The 18,469-nt window shown below is 33.8% G+C and overlaps 1 protein-coding gene across 5 annotated transcripts; it reads left to right on the top strand.

Annotated features, from left to right (window-relative positions):
• The first annotated feature begins 5,262 nt into the window (after positions 1 to 5,262).
• Positions 5,263 to 17,159, top strand: LOC110031539. 5 transcript variants are annotated; one of them, XM_020734788.1, is made up of 6 exons: positions 5,263 to 5,534; positions 5,622 to 5,693; positions 6,322 to 6,609; positions 7,034 to 7,237; positions 15,681 to 15,852; positions 16,706 to 16,747. In XM_020734788.1, exons 1-5 carry the CDS (start codon positions 5,394 to 5,396, stop codon positions 15,810 to 15,812), a joined length of 837 nt encoding a protein of 278 aa, XP_020590447.1. In that variant the 5' UTR covers positions 5,263 to 5,393; the 3' UTR covers positions 15,813 to 15,852; positions 16,706 to 16,747. The 5 variants fall into 5 exon arrangements, with proteins under 5 accessions (XP_020590447.1, XP_020590446.1, XP_020590445.1 ...); XM_020734787.1 differs by lacking the exon at positions 15,681 to 15,852 and having other exon boundaries at positions 6,325 to 6,609; positions 16,703 to 17,159; XM_020734786.1 differs by lacking the exon at positions 15,681 to 15,852 and having other exon boundaries at positions 16,706 to 17,159.
• The last annotated feature ends 1,310 nt before the right edge of the window (positions 17,160 to 18,469 follow it).

The following is an 18,469-nucleotide window of genomic DNA, read 5'->3' as shown; positions in this document are numbered from 1 at the left end:
CGTCTGAACAACTTAAATCTAATTGTACTGGTCTATAGAGCCACATCTATGCTAAAAATGAATATTCAAATTATGAGATCATGGATGTATAATAGATTATATCCATAAAGAAAATGATTTACTGAAGAGATTTTGACTAATGTTAAGGAATTCGTACAGCCAACATCACAAGTCCTTATTTACGTTTTAGAAGGTAGGTTTTGATGCCACAATGTGAAGCACAAGAATCAAGCTTATCTGGCGTCTGGCAATTTAAGTTGGATCTATACTGTAGGGGATTTAAATTTGATTATTGTTATTGGATTGCACATGGTGAGTTTGAACCATATGTTCAGTATGATCATGTTTTAGCCTCAACAAGTTATGCCACTCCAACGGTTCATGATTTTGGTATATATGAGAAAATGATTGTTGATGCCAGCATAGCTCATTTTGTTGGGAGTGTGTCTAATGATAATCAAGAATCAAACAGTGAGGCGCAACAATTTTTTTGAATTATTAAATGTTGGACAAAAAAATTTATGTTGGACAAAAAATTTTGTGGGAAGGATGCACTTCACTTACAGAGTTAACGGTTTCCCTGAAAATGTTGAGCATCAAATTCGATTTCAACATACCCAGATAATGTTTAATTCGATTTCAACATACCCAGAAATTCGATTTCAACATACCCAGATAATGTTTTAATCATACAATAACATTATTAGAGGAACCCTGCAGATAATTCGATTTCAACATACCCAGATAATGTTTTAATCATACAATAACATTATTAGAGGAGACGAACCCTGCAGATAATTTAGTTCCAGAAGAATTGCACAAAAATAAAAAGTTAGTGTTGAAGTTATGAGAGCTACTGTCTGAAAAGATAGATGGTTGCATTAATAGTTGTATATTATATTACAAGGAAGATCCGCAGGAGACAAAATATAAATTTTACGGTGCTGATAAGTTCAAGCCATAGGGGAGAAAGAGTAAAATCTAAAAAATATTCTTTACATACGTCTCTTTTATTTTTCTCTCATTTCACGGCTTCAGCGATTATTAGCTTTTATGTGCACACCTCCTCACATGACATGACATAATACCATATCTATTGGTGCTAATATAATGACTCATCCTTTAGCTGGTGAAGCTTGGAAACACTTTGATCACATCTATCCTGATTTTGGAGTAGAACCATGCAACATTAGGCTTGGCTTATGTGCAAATGCATTCACACCTTACAGTACACTACAACAACCTATACGTGTTGACCAGTTATTATCACGCCATATAATTTTTCCCTCAATATGTGTATGACAGTGTTGTTTTTATTTTTAACATTAATCATACCACGTCTATATAGCCCAAAGGGTAAAATTGACATGTATTTACAGCCTTTTATAGATGAGCTACAAGTATTAAGAGAAATTGATCGATTGACTTATGATTTTGTAACTTAGAGATGATCTTATGTAGACGATTAAAGATTTCTAGCTTATGGGAAGCTATCTGGTTGGAGTATAGCCGAGAAATCGGCATGTCCCTATTGCATGGACATGTCCAAAGCATTCGCTTTTAAGCATGGAAGAAAAAAATCCTGGTACTATTTTCATCGAAGGTTCTTAGCATGTGATCACTAATTCTGGAAGAATAAAGATGCATTTTTCATTAATAGAGTTGGAAGATCAAGTCCACCCCTAAGGATAAGTGGAAGCGATATATTGTAAATAAACTATGAAGTTCCAAAGATCACTGAGAGACCGAAACAAGCCTCTAGAAGTTTTTCAGAATTTTGGCGTTACACATAATTGGATGAAGTGGAGTATTTTTTTTGGGATCTTTACTATAGGAGGACAAATTGGATTAGGCATAATAATTGGATGAAGTTCAACTAAAGTTCCCATATGTTCCAAAACTATTTCTTAAAGCAGCTTCCCCGACAACGGCACCAAAAAACTTATGGCAGCAAAAGTACCGCGAAGCAGACATCCACTTCACAGAAGTATATGTTTCCAAGTAATAAGTCTTTTTAAAGAAGTAATGCATATCGTTCCCACAAGAAAGTTTGTTAAGAAAGTAATTTGAAAAATTCAAAGTTATAGTTTACTAACTTTTCCAACCTAGTTCGGCAAGATCGGAAAACAATTAAAGAAAATCTTAAAGTCTAGTAGATTCTGAAGAAAAAAAACAGAAGAAAACATCAATCAAAGTTCTTTGATGTTTTTCCAAGATTAGTGAAGACCGTGTCTCAGTGATTTAGGTTTGGCGCTTGACTTGATTTTCATACAAATTCCTCTTACATAGTTGTTTTCAACTAGGGATAATAATTTCTTCTTAAGCTTTTGCCTAGGTCCCAAGAAGATTTGGAATTTCACAAAGATAGTTTCCGCCTATCTTTATGACATCCCTAATATTTTCAGATCCCCTTTCATTGGTTGCAAGTTCTGGATTAAAATATTCTTATTATAATCTATTGTGGTTAACCTAATCGTTCCACTACGTCCTGTCGAAGTCATAGATCACGATGGATTTTAACTTCCTAACTGACCAAGTTAGGAGTAAACGAAGATCAGAAGGTTAACCAATAACTTCTATCAATTTTAACTGCAAAAAATGATACGAAAATTCGGGAATAAAGAATCAAACAAAGAAATCGATCCCAAAAATTACAAGGCACTATAAGTAAATTAGCTTCTCATAGCTTGAGAAAAAAACAAAAGAAAAACCATGGAAACCAAATCTGCAAGGAACATTTTCATTCAAATAAAAATATACTTACAGCCCTTGGTGATCCTTTCGTAAAATAACAACTACAAATACTTCTCTCAAATTTTCTCAAAAAAAAACAAAACAAAGAAAAACTAAGAGGTGAAGAAGATCCCTCTCTAACCCTAGCCTCCTCCTCAATTCTCTCCTCCAAAAGCCCTCAAAATATCCAAATTACATGATTTTTATAGCATGCATTCAAAATTCTTCCCAAATTCATCAGAGTTCCGTAATAAAACACTTCAAATCAGAAATTATATACTGGTGTGACCACAACCGACCTGCGGCGCAATTATGCTCCGTCCTCTGGTTGGGTGTCATAGTTGTGTCGCGTTTCGGTGTGGTTATGCCGAGGGGCTCCATCACACGGCTTGCTTGACCGCTGGCGTGACCACGCCTGATTTCGGTGTGACCACGCTACTCTTGTGGCCTGATCATGTTGGTTTCAGGCGTGCCTACGCCAATGTTGAGTTTCCCAAATTTCTTTGTTTCGCTCCAATTTTCGTGTTGGTCCTTCTCTAACCTCCAAAATGCAATTCCAACATTCCAAAAGCATAAAATCATGTATTTAAAGAGGGAAAATGCTTGAATTAAAGCATAAAAAGTATGAAAATTTGACATTATCTCAATATGAAACACCGATATGCAAAATATTTAGCTTGAGTATCCATTGGATTTCTAGTTAATGCTTTTAAAGCTATACGTTGCATCAATACTTTTCCAAAAGATAACTTTGTATGAAGAAAAAATGCAAACTTTGAGTGTTATCCCCCAAAACTCAATTGTATTTCCATTTTTTCTTAAATTTTGGGGCCACAATATGCATTCATTTCAAAATGATGCGCTCATTTTTGTTTATGAGAATGTGAAGTATTTGGGTGATATATAAATGTACATAGTCAAGTTTAGATGATTGATACGTAAATGCATAGGAATTGGATGGTAGTATGTAAATGCACCTTTAATTAAATATGATTAGCCCATTAAAATGCATATTTGAATGCAAAATATAATATTATTCTTCATTGAAATTAGAATTTGCCATGAAATAAAGGAAGATTTACATATACCTATCAGTTTCTATGTAATTACATATATAGCACCTAGTTTTAATTTTTACATACATACCACCTTATATATATGCTTGAAAACTGTTTTTTTAGTAGGATGAGCACTCATACAACCCCCCAAAATATTGAATATTTTATTTTAACCACCCAAATTTTAAATATAACACTTGACCACTTTTTTCCATTACAACTACCCTCCATTACTCACTAATGAAAGTTTTGAGTGAAAATTTTGAGTACTTAAAATGTTATATTTAATATTTTGGGTGGTTAAAGTGATATATTCGATGTTTGGATGGTTAAAATGAAATGTTCAATGTCTTGGGTGGTTGGTTGTTGTTGAATCTAAATCTGTCCTTTGGACCGTGCCAAAGGAATAGAGACAGATTTCGAATGAAGGAAAAAAAGAGGGAGATAAAGAGAGAAAGATTGTCCCTGGGCTCGGCGGCCCCTACTATTCCACATAAGTTTAGTTACAAGTGAGGGAGAACCGGAGCAACACCCTACATGAGCGGGAGAGAGAGAGTCGAAAGAACTTCTTTTACATGCCAATAGGTCCTTTATTTATAGAGAAATAAAGAGGAGAGAGGGAGATTACATTTATGCCCATGTTTAAGGAGCAGTGAGGGGTATTTTGGTTCTTTCCTTACTTGGACCAGTCCTCCTGGAGCTTCCCACAGGTAGACTTGACGGCGTCGAGTTGTCGACCCAAGTGATTGATCGTCCGGGGTTGGCGGACCAAGATGGCATGTTGTCTTCCTTCACTTTGGCCGCCCCATGGTGGGTGGTCGGCAGGGATGGCCAATCAGATGCCTTGCTTGTGGTTGGCTCATAGTGGTCAGTCGGTTGGGGAGGGGTGGCGGGCCAATCGAGACCGTCCGGTTGGAGGTGGTCAGGTGACCAACCCATGGAGGCCGAGTAGTTGGAGGAGGTTCAACCAACCAATTACATTGGGTGGTCAGCTCAAGTGCCCAACCCGACATCTCAGTGGTCCTTGGCAAGTCTCTCGCGATGGCAATCCTTCGAGCTCGATTGCCTATTTTTAGGCTATACAGTATGTAAAAAGCACTTTAGGATTAAATGAAATTAATAGAGAAAAATGATTCAGGTAGCCAACCCCACTTAGGGGGATAAATATTTGTTGTTGCAGAGTGAGCGCTCGAATTTTACTTAAAAAGTTAAACTTGTGATATTTTGTATGTAATATTAAACATTTGAGTGGTATAATATTAAAAAATAAATTTTTAGATGTTGATATGTAAATGTATAACAATTGAATGGTATGAATTTAAATGCCCAAAAAAAATTAATAATTAAATAAAAAAACTAATTTAAATGTCCAAAATAATAATAATAATAAAATAAAATAAAATAAAATAAAATAAACTCTTGGTGGCTTTAGCCGGCCGAGGATTTTAAAAATATAACTGACGTTTCGACCCGTTGTACCTTTCCTTGCTTCTCTCGTTCAACACTCGATCCAATTCTGCTACAGTCTCCCTCCATTGCTCCTCTAATCTCCGATTCTCCTCTTGCCGCTGATACTTCTCTGATATCTGCTTTCTCTGCCGAATGGCGGACTCCCAGCGATGCTTCACTGAGAGAGATCTCCCTCCTTCCACATCTACCGAGAACAGCAGCTCCGGCAGCAATGTGGATCGGGTTCTTTTCAAAAACCTCGTTGAAATGGTCCCTCTCGTCGAATCACTCATGGTATGTGTTCTGTTTGTTAGAATAGTTTGCGGTAATACCTCTATTGCGAGAATCCATTTGGACTGATGTTCTGTTACTGGATTTTAGGATAAGAGGGCGAGTTCGTCTTTTGCGCGGCGAGCTTCCATTGTGCACACACCAGCTCCTCAGCTGAGAAGGGTCAGTTCTTTTGACTGCTATGTTTTCTTCTCCCGATTGATTTTAGGGCAAATGAATGGTAACTTTTGGATCTGATTCTATATCGTTACACTTTAATGTCGAGTAGATAGTATCTCTAAATGGAGATATCCATGTATGATTTACTTCTTGTTTTAGCGATCATATTGAATGGTCTGATTTTTCTCTGGTGATGGCCACCGAGATGTGTAATTCTAAATCATAGGGTTGGGCTTCTGATAAAATTCTTAGTACTAAAATTATGCAGACTATTTTTATTAAAAAAAGGAAGTTTATCTTCGATTTGTTTTAATAAAGCAAATTATTTGATTGAGATGTTCTTAAGTGGCGTTTACTGGATATATGAACCATTCACTTGTTAGAAAGCAAGATAAGCTGACGTTTTCTATTTTGTGATTGTCATTGTCATTAGATTGTTTAGCTTTCTTTAGGTCTCTTTCTCCATGAAAATCACCATGTTTATCTAAAAATGAAAACTCTAGGTTCATGGGAGTGATTTTGTTTAAGCACTGTTAGTTTTATGTAAGAATGTGTTTAGTTTTGTATAGATTTTCAAATTTAAATTTTGAAGCATGTGTGGCGTCTATCACTCCCAAGTACCATTTTACAGCAGGGTGCAGATTACAAGAGCAAAAAAGTGGCTCAGACTAATTCGATAAAGACAACGAGGGATGCAGAAGAAAGTGTCCAAAATGATATAAATGAGCTTCTTTTCTTACGGGATCAAGTTGCTGAGCTACAGAAAAAGTTAATAGAGAAGGAGGAAGCGTTAAAATCTGCTGAGAGTTTAACTAATCAAGTGAATGAAACTCATGCATCAGTAGGTGAACTGAGACGCCAAGTTGTTGAGAAGGATGCATTGATCAAATCTACCAATGTGCAGTTACATAATGCTAAGGTAATTAATCAATTTTAGTTATCCTTGTCTTTAATAATATGCTTCTGTTGCCTTGTTGGAAGGATTTTTTTTATGTTTATCACATATTGGTGATGATTTATAAATCACTGATTTTCAAATTTCTTTTTAATTATAGTTAATAATTGCATCTGCTTGTTAATGGTGAAATTTTACTTTAGAAGTTAGCAGTTCGGCTAATCTGTTGATTTTTTAATGTTCAAGGAAATTTGTTCCTTGACTTCTTTTGACTGAATGTTAAATACAAACACAATGTGGTGTAACTGCATTATTTTTTTTTTTTTTTTGTTATTCACTATCATAACATTAAATGTCACTTTCAAATCTAATTTGTAAGTGGTAGTTTTTTGTGGAAGTCCATTTATTTGCATAAACGACCTTTCAACTAGTAACTTTTATTCGACAGATCAAACTTGCTGACAAACAAGCTGCCTTGGAAAAGATAGAGTGGGAAGCTGAGATGTCAAAGAAAAAATTAGAGGAACTTCAAGTTGATGCTGTCTCTAATGAATTAGAGATTAGTGCAATGATGACTTTGTTTGAAGCAATTGCAAATAGTGACTCTTTTCCATGCATTGATGATACTTCTTTTGAACCGCTTCCCCATCTAGTATGTACATCCTTCTTTCTTTGTTAGGATGGTATCTTCTTTTTAATGTACTGTGAATCAGTGAAGATTTGCTGATAAAAAAATTATAAATATTTCACTAATTCTTTCATGCCGAGCAATCTAACGACATAAGCATTTTTAGGAAGCTTGAATTTGATGACAATTATGCTAAATCTATGTTTTGCTAGTTATTTTTCATAGTTTGCTCTTCCCTGCTTTTTTCATGTAAGAACCAAATGAAGAGGATAAAATATAGCAGCAATTTTGTTTTTTTTTTTTTTGTGAAATATTAATTTGAAGTTTGGAATGTTATTCTGGCTCACCTAAATTGCTTGATTGTTTGCTCAAACTTAAACATTAACAGCGTTAGTTTGAATCAAGAATGGTGTTGTTGAGTATCTTGAGTTTGAAGCAAACGAAGGCCAAAGCCCTCACCTTGAGGGCAAAATACCATCATTGAAACTTGAATAAAGGTCGAATTTGGTTGGAACGAAAACCATGTATGGATAAAGCAACATTATCTTGGTCAATGTATTGTGTCAACAATCATCCATTGTATGACATCCTTCATTTAAGTATACTTTCTTTCACTTCATCAAAGAATATGTGCTAAAGCAACAATTAATTTAATGAAGATCCAAAGAATTTTAAATCTTGATTAAGAAGCCACTAGCATATTGCTAGCCTCTTTATTCAACAAGCATGCGTACTGTCTATAAAACTGTGTATGAAAAATCATATGTGTATGCTTTGTGTTCAGCATAAAGCAGTTATCGTGAGTACCTTAAGATCTAGTTGGTGCAAGGATCTAAAGTTTGATTTGTGGGCCATTATTACGTCTTAATATTGATATCATTTTATAGCGTGATGTTACCTTATGATAAGTAATGCTGCTAAGTTCTATCATATTAAAAAAAAAAAGAAAAAAACTTTCCATTGGATTTCAAGTCCGCTTCATCCCAAGTGTGTTATGCTTAAAGAAAACTTGTGGAATGGTACCAACCTTGTTGATTCAATTAATTTTATCTCATTTATTTCTCAACAACTTTCTTTAATTTTCTTCTTTGTTAACTGGGTCCGGGTTATATTGCTTGATTAGATTTAATCAAATTTGTGGCACATTTAGGGTTTTGGTCTTTAGTTGATTTATTAAAAATTATTGTGATTTAATATATTATACTATATGATTTCAATTTTCATTGCATAATATCCGTCAGCATATTCACATTAATCTAGATTTCTCTTTTGTATTATGTAGTAATTGTATTAAATAATTTTTTGTATTAATTAGTTTACTTCTTTGAAATATTTGTTGATCGAATATCTAAATATAATTATTTCACATCATTGTTTAGAAAGGTATGAGATAAATGGATATAGAATTGACTACTTTCATGTGTTATTTGTATGAATGGTGTAGATATGATTATATTTTCCGTTCAATTTATTTGATATCAAGGCATGAGGATTCTTGCTTCACTCGAGAGCCCACGCCTATAAATCGTGTTCACACAGTTGAAAATGGTCAAATTTTAGAATTTTGTAAAATAGGATTTGATAAGAGATTATAGGAATAAATGTGAGAGATTTCTCTATTTTCATAATTCACCATATGATTTTCTTACAATTAAGGAGACCCAAGATGAATCATTCTATCCATCCTTTTCCACCCTAGCTGAAAAATATTTTATTGCCATCTTCACTAACTTGAACCTAGTCGGTGCTGACAATTTCTTAAAATTGTTTTTAATGAATAATCCATTGCAATGCATATTGAACAATGTCAAATTCTTTGTGAGCTAACTCTTCTGAGGGATAGGGTCAAACTAGTGGACCTGGACAACTATGTGTGCACATAAATGTTTTCTATGTTGCAAATAAACTAGTGGAGCTGAAAAATATTTTATTGCTATCTTCACTAACTTGAACACTAGTCGGTGCTAACAATTTCTTAAAATTGTTTTTTAATGAATAATCCATTGGAATGCATATTGCACAATGTCAAATTCTTTGTGAGCTAACTCTTCTGAGGGGTAGGATTAAACTAGTGGAGCTAGACAACTATGTGTGCACATAAATGTTTTCTATGTTGCATGCCCCTTTCTATTGAGGAGCACATTAAAACACTTGCGAACTTATATGTTAATATTGATCAAGCAAACAACATATTTATTTTAGATTTTTTAAAAAAAAATTGGATTTTATCACAATGCAATTATTGTACAATTTATAGTATCTCAACAATCGATCCTAGTTTATAGCACCATTATTTACCTGCAAATCACCATATTGATAATCCTATCCACATAGACCCAAAGTGTGATATAAATGGCAAACATGCTTCGAAAGGTGAAAATTTTGACACCATTCTTTGATGTTAAGCTTGACCCAAAAACTTTTTCTATGGTTCTATGGGTATGAAACACTTGTGACCAAAAGCTTGTTCGATTAGCATATGAGTAGGATTCCAACATGTCTTAGTATTCATAAGTAGTGTTCATATTGGTATAATTGATGAATCATACTAAATCACTATTGATAGTAGGAGTTACATGAATACCTTGTCAAAATCATCCTTTGAATGCATGAAAATTTTAAAAATTGTCTATTATATTTTTAGTTCATGATTGAATGACCTAGATGTTACTTTGGGTAGTCAAACACATATATTTTCAAAAGCTAAGATAAAGAAGATAGTTTTTTTTTATCCCTTTAAACCAAGGTTATCATGTTAGTTCTATTAACGAATCCACACCAAAGCAACAATAGCAAGCTTTTATACATTTCTTGTCATCAATTGTTTGATTGAGAAAGCTTGGAAGTTATATTGGTTTTTGTATAATAAAGAGCATGCTAATAAATATTTGATTTTACCTGATATCATTAATCTTTTATTATTATTATTTTAAGGATTATATACTGAAAAGCTTCTTCGTGAGCTTTTACCTCTTTGTGATATATCATATTTACCTATTTTTTTAAACTATTACTAAAATACATGTAGTTGATTTATGTAAAAAGAAATTAACAAGTAAAAGTTTTAGTCTGACTAGAAAACCTCTAACATGTCAGAGTAAATTGTTCAATAGTTCCTACAAAATTTTTGGTCTATTAATCAACTTAAATCTTGCAACGAAGTAATCTATAATTCATTCTAATTTTTAAAAGCAATTCAATTCATCATGTCGCGCATTCAGACATGATGATAACCACTTTGAAGTTAATCATCATAAACACGCCGCAAACCATTCTCTCAAGCATATCATCTAATCTAAGAATGGAAAATCTTTGAGCAGCTGTGGTTTTTATTGTTTTTATGATTACCATAATTATCATTAGCCTCACCCAACTATTTTTTGGTTTTAATAATGATTGATTGTACGGTCAAGAATGATTGCTAAATTCCACACTCATTGTGGGAAGATTTAATTTAGTCTATTTCATTTTTATGAATATATTTTCTAAAATGATATAATTACGTGTGGCAAAATTTTTTTTTACACATCAAGATAGTATTCTTTGGTAAAATTATTAGGCTACATGAACTTCTAAAGACAACTCTTTGTGAGGGATGTTAAATTTGCTAGTTAGTTACAGATAACTCTTTTCTACTATATTATTATCTCATGACATGATTAGATTAAAGTATTAAAAGGTAGTTTCAAAGATTTGTTATGATGTTTGATTCAAGATCATCTTTTGGGTTTGGACATGACTGATTTTCATGTAATTCATGTATAGATAGATTTGTTGGTGTTAATCCATATAATAAAGCTACTCCTAATAATATTTTAGAATGCATGAAGATTTAATTTACTTATTACATGTAAACCTAGTGAGCTTGCACAATTTTGTACATAGCATATGCATGTCTTACATGAAGATGGAAGTTAGTTGACAATTATATTTACAAGTTTATAATCGATATCATAGAAGGTACTTGAGATTTAGGTGGGGTGATAAAGTGGATGGTTTGCTTGCAACCAAATAAATTTGCATCGGAACTTTCATGATATTGGCTGCTATAAAATTAAGCTGCACATATAATTTTGTGGGGTATAGGAACAAAATGATGTTGAGTTAAAAATCCAAAGCATGCTTGCATTATTCCAATTCAATGTGGCTGGCTGACTTTATTCCATGAACTACCAACAATGCTAACTTAATCGGAGAAGCAAATCATCAGAGAACTCCTTGAGTTATATGTAATTACAATTTTTTATTTTGAAATTATGATTATTATGGATGATGAATATCCGAGGTATCTTATCAAATATAAAGCAAGGTATACATCTGATGATTCGTTGGTATTTATGAAAGACCTTCAACCCATGCCAAAAATATGATGAAAGAGTATTAACAGTGGCATTCACGCGATCAAGCTAAGTGAATTTATACGAAGGTCAAAGTCTACAATTGTTTTTGAACACATAAACTTGTTGTATTGATTGTCTTCTTTATTTAAAGTTGCTTTTGAATTCATTGGTTTGTACTTGAATTTTAGTAGGATCTTTTATTTTTTTTCATTTTTACTCGTTCAATAGAAAAATAGTACAAGCACCATCCAATACAGGTATAGTAAGATAAATATGTTGTGACTTATGATAGGATAATATTTTATGGTATGATGGGAGATAGGAGCAAAGCCATAATTCTTTTTTAGCGGGGACACATTGAATTATCTCAAAAATTGCTCATAAATACGATCTCTTTTATCAACAAAAATAATTCTGATAGCTAATTATTCTTTAATTAATATGTCTTGAGACTCATTTAATATTATTGTGAATAACTCATTGCTTTATTCATTAATAATAACAGGCACATTCATGTATGAAACAAACTTGATTCGACATGCATCTAGAAGTCAAATAATCATTTCCATTTGGGTATCATGCAACATTAATATATGTATATATATATATATATATACATATATTAATATATATATATATTAAAGGAATAGCCAAAGGCTATTATTCGAGCCTCGGTCATCCTTTATGCGTCTAGCTATTCGAGTACCACTCCCTAAAAATGGTGGGATTTGACCCCCAGACTAGAGGTGACTCACACTGCCGAAGCGGATTTTTTACCAACTGACATGGACACGGTACTATATATATATATATATATGGATAGATATTGCATCATCAATAAATCTAGCATGCAACACGAATCTCAAAGCATGTAATAGATATCTGAGCAATCTTGCAAGCAACATTCAAACTTCGATTTAAAGTCGCCTAGAGCTTCAATTTCAACAAAATAATAATCAAACTGACCAGTTCAACGAGAAGAACACAATGATACCAAAATTTGTCCAATTCAAACCAATCATGCTCTGATCAAGCCATTAATCTGCTTTTGGAAGCTTCATCAGTTTGTCGTTGTCTGTAGAAATCGAAGTCTAGTTCGGCACTATCTCGAACTCTGAGACACAGAGCCCCTTCTTCGTTTTTCAATGTTGTACATCATCCAACTGACGAAGGAACCTCCTTTGTATTTTGAAGGTCATCTCTAAAGCATTCTTTGATGTGGGGGGCAACATTCACTGCAGTCTCAAAAGGTTGTTCAGGTCAAAGCCCCAGACACGATTGTAGTGGGGCGGTCTTCTTGCATCCTATTCAGACACAAAGTTTTTCACAACTTCTTTGGGAGGGCAACCTTCACTTCAGTCTCGAAAGGTCATTCACGTTAACGCCTTAGGCACTACTGTGGTAGGTTGTCATCCCACATTTCATTCAGACGTCAAGTCTTCGGGAATTGCTTCCAAAGTGGGGGCCAACTTCATAATAACACTTTCCGTCCTAGAGTTCTTCCTCAACCGTATCAGGAAGCCGATCTCTTCGAAAGGTTCAATACATGGGTTATTTTACAATCTTGTGTGGAAAACACGTCGGAGGAGAAACAACAAATTTAAAAACAACAACTGACAAGTTGTCAAACATCATTCTTGAGAATGGCTACAACTATATTTCTAAGAAAAAATATGGTTCATTGCGACCTATGCCCAGTCTCGAGAAACACAACATCTCTAACACTCGTTTTGTGCTTAATCGATTCTAAGGAGGGTCGATTCAACCTCTTCTATCGCAGTCTACGGTTGTCAAGTAGAAGCTTCTACTAACAACATTGGATAGGTTAAAAATCTTTAATGGATTTTCTTTGACCTCTTTCAAATAGTTATGGTCGTCGAGTAAAAGCTTCGACCAACAATTTAGGATAGGTCAACCATCCTTGGTGGATTTTACGTGTCGCTTTCCATTACGAGTTAACGCTGTAGAGCGTCTCCCGCTATACAACCCAGGAGGGGCCTTGCAACCTTAATGGATTCTCCTTTCAACTCTGCTCCAACATAAGCTACAATTGTAAGATAGACTCACTTCAACTAACAACCTAGGAAAAATCAAACATTCACAGCGACTGACAAACTTTTCACCCATACTCCTGGAAGTTGAGCCCAGGAGACATGACTCAATGGAAAGCTACGGTGCTCCTAAAAGACAAGCCTAGGAGCCAAGTCTCGATGGGAAGCTACTATACCTGTGAAAGTCGAACCCAGGAGACAAAACTCAATGGAAATATCTGGTACTCCTGGAAGTCGAGCTCAAGAGGCAAAACTCGATGGGAAGCTATCATGCCCCTAGAAGATAAGCCCAAGAGGCAAGTTTCGATGAGAAGCTAGTAGTGAATAGAGCTCTCACTAGAAAGACACCAAAAGAGCAAATGGTTAACAATGTCTCCACTCAAAGATCTTAGAAGACTACAAGTCTCAGAAAACACAGGTAGATCAAGGACGTCAAAATACTATAAGCCTCAGAAGGGAGAGGTACATTAATGACCTTAGAAAACACCAATGCAATTGAAGCTCTGGAAATGCATAAGTCAAAGAATGCACAAGCCTCAGAAAATATAAGCATAAGGGGATACGAATCTTAAAAGACACGAGTTTGAAAAGGTACGTAATTCCTTTTTATATAAAATGCACGTGTTAAATTTAATTGCAAACTTTCGCACGATTGAGAAGCCACAACAACCTTAGAAGCAAATTAATAGATTATCATCATAGCGTAGAGTAATCCCAAATATTCAAACTTGCAAGATTGAGATATTTTCGGGCGATAAGATTAGTGTCGCCCAAAAATAGGGGCACAATAGATACAATTTTTAACAAATCCAACTTCTAGCATGAATCTCAAGGTATGCACAGATATCGAGGCAATCTTTTAAGCAAGAAACTTTCAAACTTCGATTAAAAGTCACCTAGAGCTCTGACTTCGGAAAAATAAAGTCAAATTAACTAGCTCAACAAGACAGACACAATGGTAACAAAATTGGTTAAATACAAACCAAATCAAGCCATTAAACTACTTTTGGATGCTTTCTAAACATATCTGAAACGTCAAACGGATGTCGATTCTGGTGAGCTTATAGTTAAGTCGAGCGTCTTGACAAGACGAATCCAATAAGCCCAAGATCGCTAAATTCTAATATTGTAAGGCACTCAAATGTTCATCAAACATCGTCTGATCGAGAGAATTTCTCCAGACTGTCCAATCAAAGTTGTTCATATTCCTTCATTAATTGCAATTAAGACTCTAAAAAAAGAGTCCTACCCCTCTCATGAGGATGGGAGACCTTAAAGCGTGAAGAAGACTGAAACTTAGAGGAGCTGAAGTTCGATATCACTAAAGCACAGACGACCACCACTTGTCTGTTGTTGTCGATCATCATTGGTGTCATCCACTTCTTATAAGTTCATGCGCGCATCAATGTTGTAACTTAGAGACTGTCTTTCCCTCCTATGGGATAAGTGGTCATAATTGTAATCACTAATTTATGGTGAATCTCCTCAATTGAGTCAGACCCCGTGATTTTTTTTTTATTGGTTTTTTACGTTAAAACTTATGTTGTTTCTACTTTTTGTTTTCTTTCATCTGAGTGTGTGTTGAACTCTCCTGCAATGTTAAAACGATAATCTCTTACTCTACGACATGAACCTTCTCGCGGCATCTCCTTCCTTCATCCTCTTGATTGTTCGATTCCTCCCCTTCCTCTTCAGTTTCGCGTCTCCTCGCTTCCTCTTCTCTTCTGCTAAGCTAGTTGTTTCCTCTCCCACAATTTTAACTCTTCGATTCTTTCTTCTCGGTAATAGGACGTTATAATCTTCCTCTTTTATAAAAATTTTGCACTCGAAATTTAAACTGACCGCAAGTCACATCTCAAAGCATGTCAACATTATATATTCATAAATTTTCTATCGAACTTTCTTCTTCTATAATTTCAGGTCTGAATGGATATAATTATTAATTTAAGTTAACTTAAATTTAACTCTTTTTTTTTTTACAATTTTTGTATAACTATTCTATTAGCTCTTTCATCAAGATTTTATTTATTAATCTTAAACCTTGGTCATTTGTGTGCTCTCCATTACACATGAGAGCTCCTCGCAGAGCTGCTGCAATTTCTTCATCTTCAACTCCCTTGCACACGGCTAGGCACCGACACTGACAGCTCCTCTCTACGCTCCTTTCTCTTTGCCCTAACAACACTTACCGCAACCACACGATCCTAAGAGTTCTCCACTTCCCCCGCCGGTGCCGATCGACTCTTAAGTAAGTCGTTTCTTTCCTCTATCTTCCATCTCGATAATGGGATATTACAGTCTAGGTCCACAGATAATTCACTGGAATGTGTTCTGCAAAGCATGTTTATCTTAAAAAAAAAGTATTAAACTACTAAAATGAACTAATAAAATATCATAGAATAATTAATAATCTAATAATTAAAATTTTTAACCATCAAACCATTTGTTTTGGCACACCCTACATTTTCTACAAGAATAAGCTTTGCAATTAACGTCAAGTTCTCAGTCAAGTCTAGCAGCACATGCTCTGCCTTTTATCATGTACTTACGTAAGTCATAGAAACTTGCTAAAATCATTGTAAAAATAATTAGAATTGTCTCCAGAGTATTTGTGAAGGGTAATTTTAGTCTCAAGCTGTATAATAAGTTTTGATATTGTCTGCAAATACTTGAAAATAAGAGCCGAAATAGCCTCTCTATTAAAGGTATTGGATATGGTGTTAAGAAAGATGGCATTTTAGAAATTTACCTATTGTGATATTTATGAACTCTAATAAATGGTATTTTAGAAAATCTATCTTTAAATTGATATGTATTAATTTCTTTATAGGGCACACAAATGATACTTGGAAGATTTACATGCATACCAGTCGATTCTTTTGTATTTACGTACATGTCATCTTACCTACGCATGAAAATGTGCAATTTACGTTTTTAAAATTAAAATGATGGTATTTTCATGTGATATGAAAGATTTGGGTAATATGAAGTAAAGTTTTACAGAGGAATTGGTATGTATGTTAATGTCCCTTTATACTTTTATACAGACTGACCTAAAATTTTCATGTTTTTTTTATATATAATGATTGGGATTCAAGCAGGAGGACATCAAAGGAATTGACTTGGTGAAAATGGAAGAAGCAAGAATGGGCTACTTGTCAGCTCTTGCTGCTGCAAAAGATGATCCCACTGATGAAACTTTAGCTGCTGCTGCTGCGGCGAGACTCACGCTACAATCTTTAGTCTACTAACTCTTAATGTTTATATGTTTTATTGTTTGGCAAAGTCTCAGGGATGATGCTTTCTGCTGGGATTGAATCAATAGGAAGAGAGAGTTCTATAAAAAAGACATTTTTTTATGGATTTTCAAATTTTGTTGTAGTTTGGCACTTTGCTATGGCAAAAAGGGTAGATGTGAAATTCAGGCATTTTGCGAGCGCTAAATGTGAAGTAGTATTCTTTAGTGCTGATTGTAGTAATAGATATGATGAGTGCTGCTGCTATATGGCAGGCATCTTGGATAGCATTGGTGGGTGTTTGGATTTGTTTTAATTTTGTGTTTTATTTCTTTTATTTTTTTAGTTTGGAATAATTCACTTGTTTTATATGTTTGGCAATATAAAAGAACATATATAATTATCATATTTAAGTTTATTTAATATGTGATTTTGAATGGTATTTCTTCTTAAATTTTCCTAATTAGAACCATTAATTAGGAAAATTTTATTTGATCACTTCATATTTAATATGTCCACTCATGTGTTGCCTTTGGGGGCAGGTTCAAATCCTATATGCAAAAGAGATTTTTTTTTTTTTTTTGTAACATTGATGTTATTAGATTCCAAGTCTTAGATGTGAAAAGTGGAGGGTTGTGTTAGGTTGTTGACAGCTAGCATAAAATTTCTATAAATGTCATGATATTAATCATTTTGATCATTATGTAATGTTAGGGCGTCCCCTGAAAGCGGTGCACTATATGACTTAAATACAATGAAAAATGTACAAGAGTCGTTACATAGTGTCCAGGTGTAGTGTCAAATAAGCAAAGAGTTCCCACATTACAGATGGATGCGGGTAAAGTAGTTAGCTAATGAAATTAATATTATATTATGAACTTATAATATATGTATTCTCACAAGTAAATTAATGGTAAATTAATGTAAATTAATGGAATTAATTGATATTATAATTCATAGAAAGATAAATACTTTATGTATTCAAGAAACTAAATGGGTTGGAGAAAAGGATGAGGAGATTGATAATTTATATTTAAAACTTTGGTATCCAGGTAAGAGTTGCACTAGAAATAGTATAGGTGTATTTATAGATGAGTTTAAAAGATAATGTTGTAAGAATAAATAGAATTAGATATAGAATTATATCTCTTAAGATTACTGTTCATAATAAAATTTTTAATATTTTAAGTGTTTATGCTCCTTCAATAGGTTTAGATATAGGTTCTAAGAAAAAAGTTTGAAATGACCTATAAAACTTAATAGAAATGAGACACCTCTTGAAGAAAGATTTTTTTTTTTTTTTTTTTTTGAGGAGATTTAAATATACATATCAGCAAAGAAGATTTTAAAAATATTTCATCGACGAATGAAATTATCTTTATAATTGTTTTTAATTAGACGGTTAAATCTTACATTGCATTAACTTCAAATGCTTAAAAATTTATCAATGAGTTGACATTTACTTTTTTTTTCCCCCTCTTAAAGAACAGCTAATTTCTGATATAGTTTGATTGTACATTTCGAACACAAACCATTAAATTAAAGCATAATATTACGTTTAATAAATGAGACGGCTTCCTACATCCAACATTAAAAGCCAAAGGCATATTTGCTATCATTATATATATA

Source organism: Phalaenopsis equestris, unplaced genomic scaffold, assembly GCF_001263595.1.
Source record: "Phalaenopsis equestris unplaced genomic scaffold, ASM126359v1 Scaffold000840, whole genome shotgun sequence".
In the NCBI taxonomy this organism is placed as follows: domain Eukaryota; kingdom Viridiplantae; phylum Streptophyta; class Magnoliopsida; order Asparagales; family Orchidaceae; genus Phalaenopsis; species Phalaenopsis equestris.
This window is presented reverse-complemented; position numbering and strand designations above follow the sequence as displayed.

Excerpts from the sequence above, each read along its gene's own strand:
- LOC110031539 (XM_020734785.1), top strand. The coding sequence starts at position 5,394 with ATGGCGGACTCCCAGCGATGCTTCACTGAGAGAGATCTCCCTCCTTCC. Across the intron at positions 5,694-6,321 it reads CAGCTCCTCAGCTGAGAAGG|CAGGGTGCAGATTACAAGAG; the intron begins GTCAGTTCTTTT and ends ACCATTTTACAG. Across the intron at positions 6,610-7,033 it reads TGCAGTTACATAATGCTAAG|ATCAAACTTGCTGACAAACA; the intron begins GTAATTAATCAA and ends TTTATTCGACAG.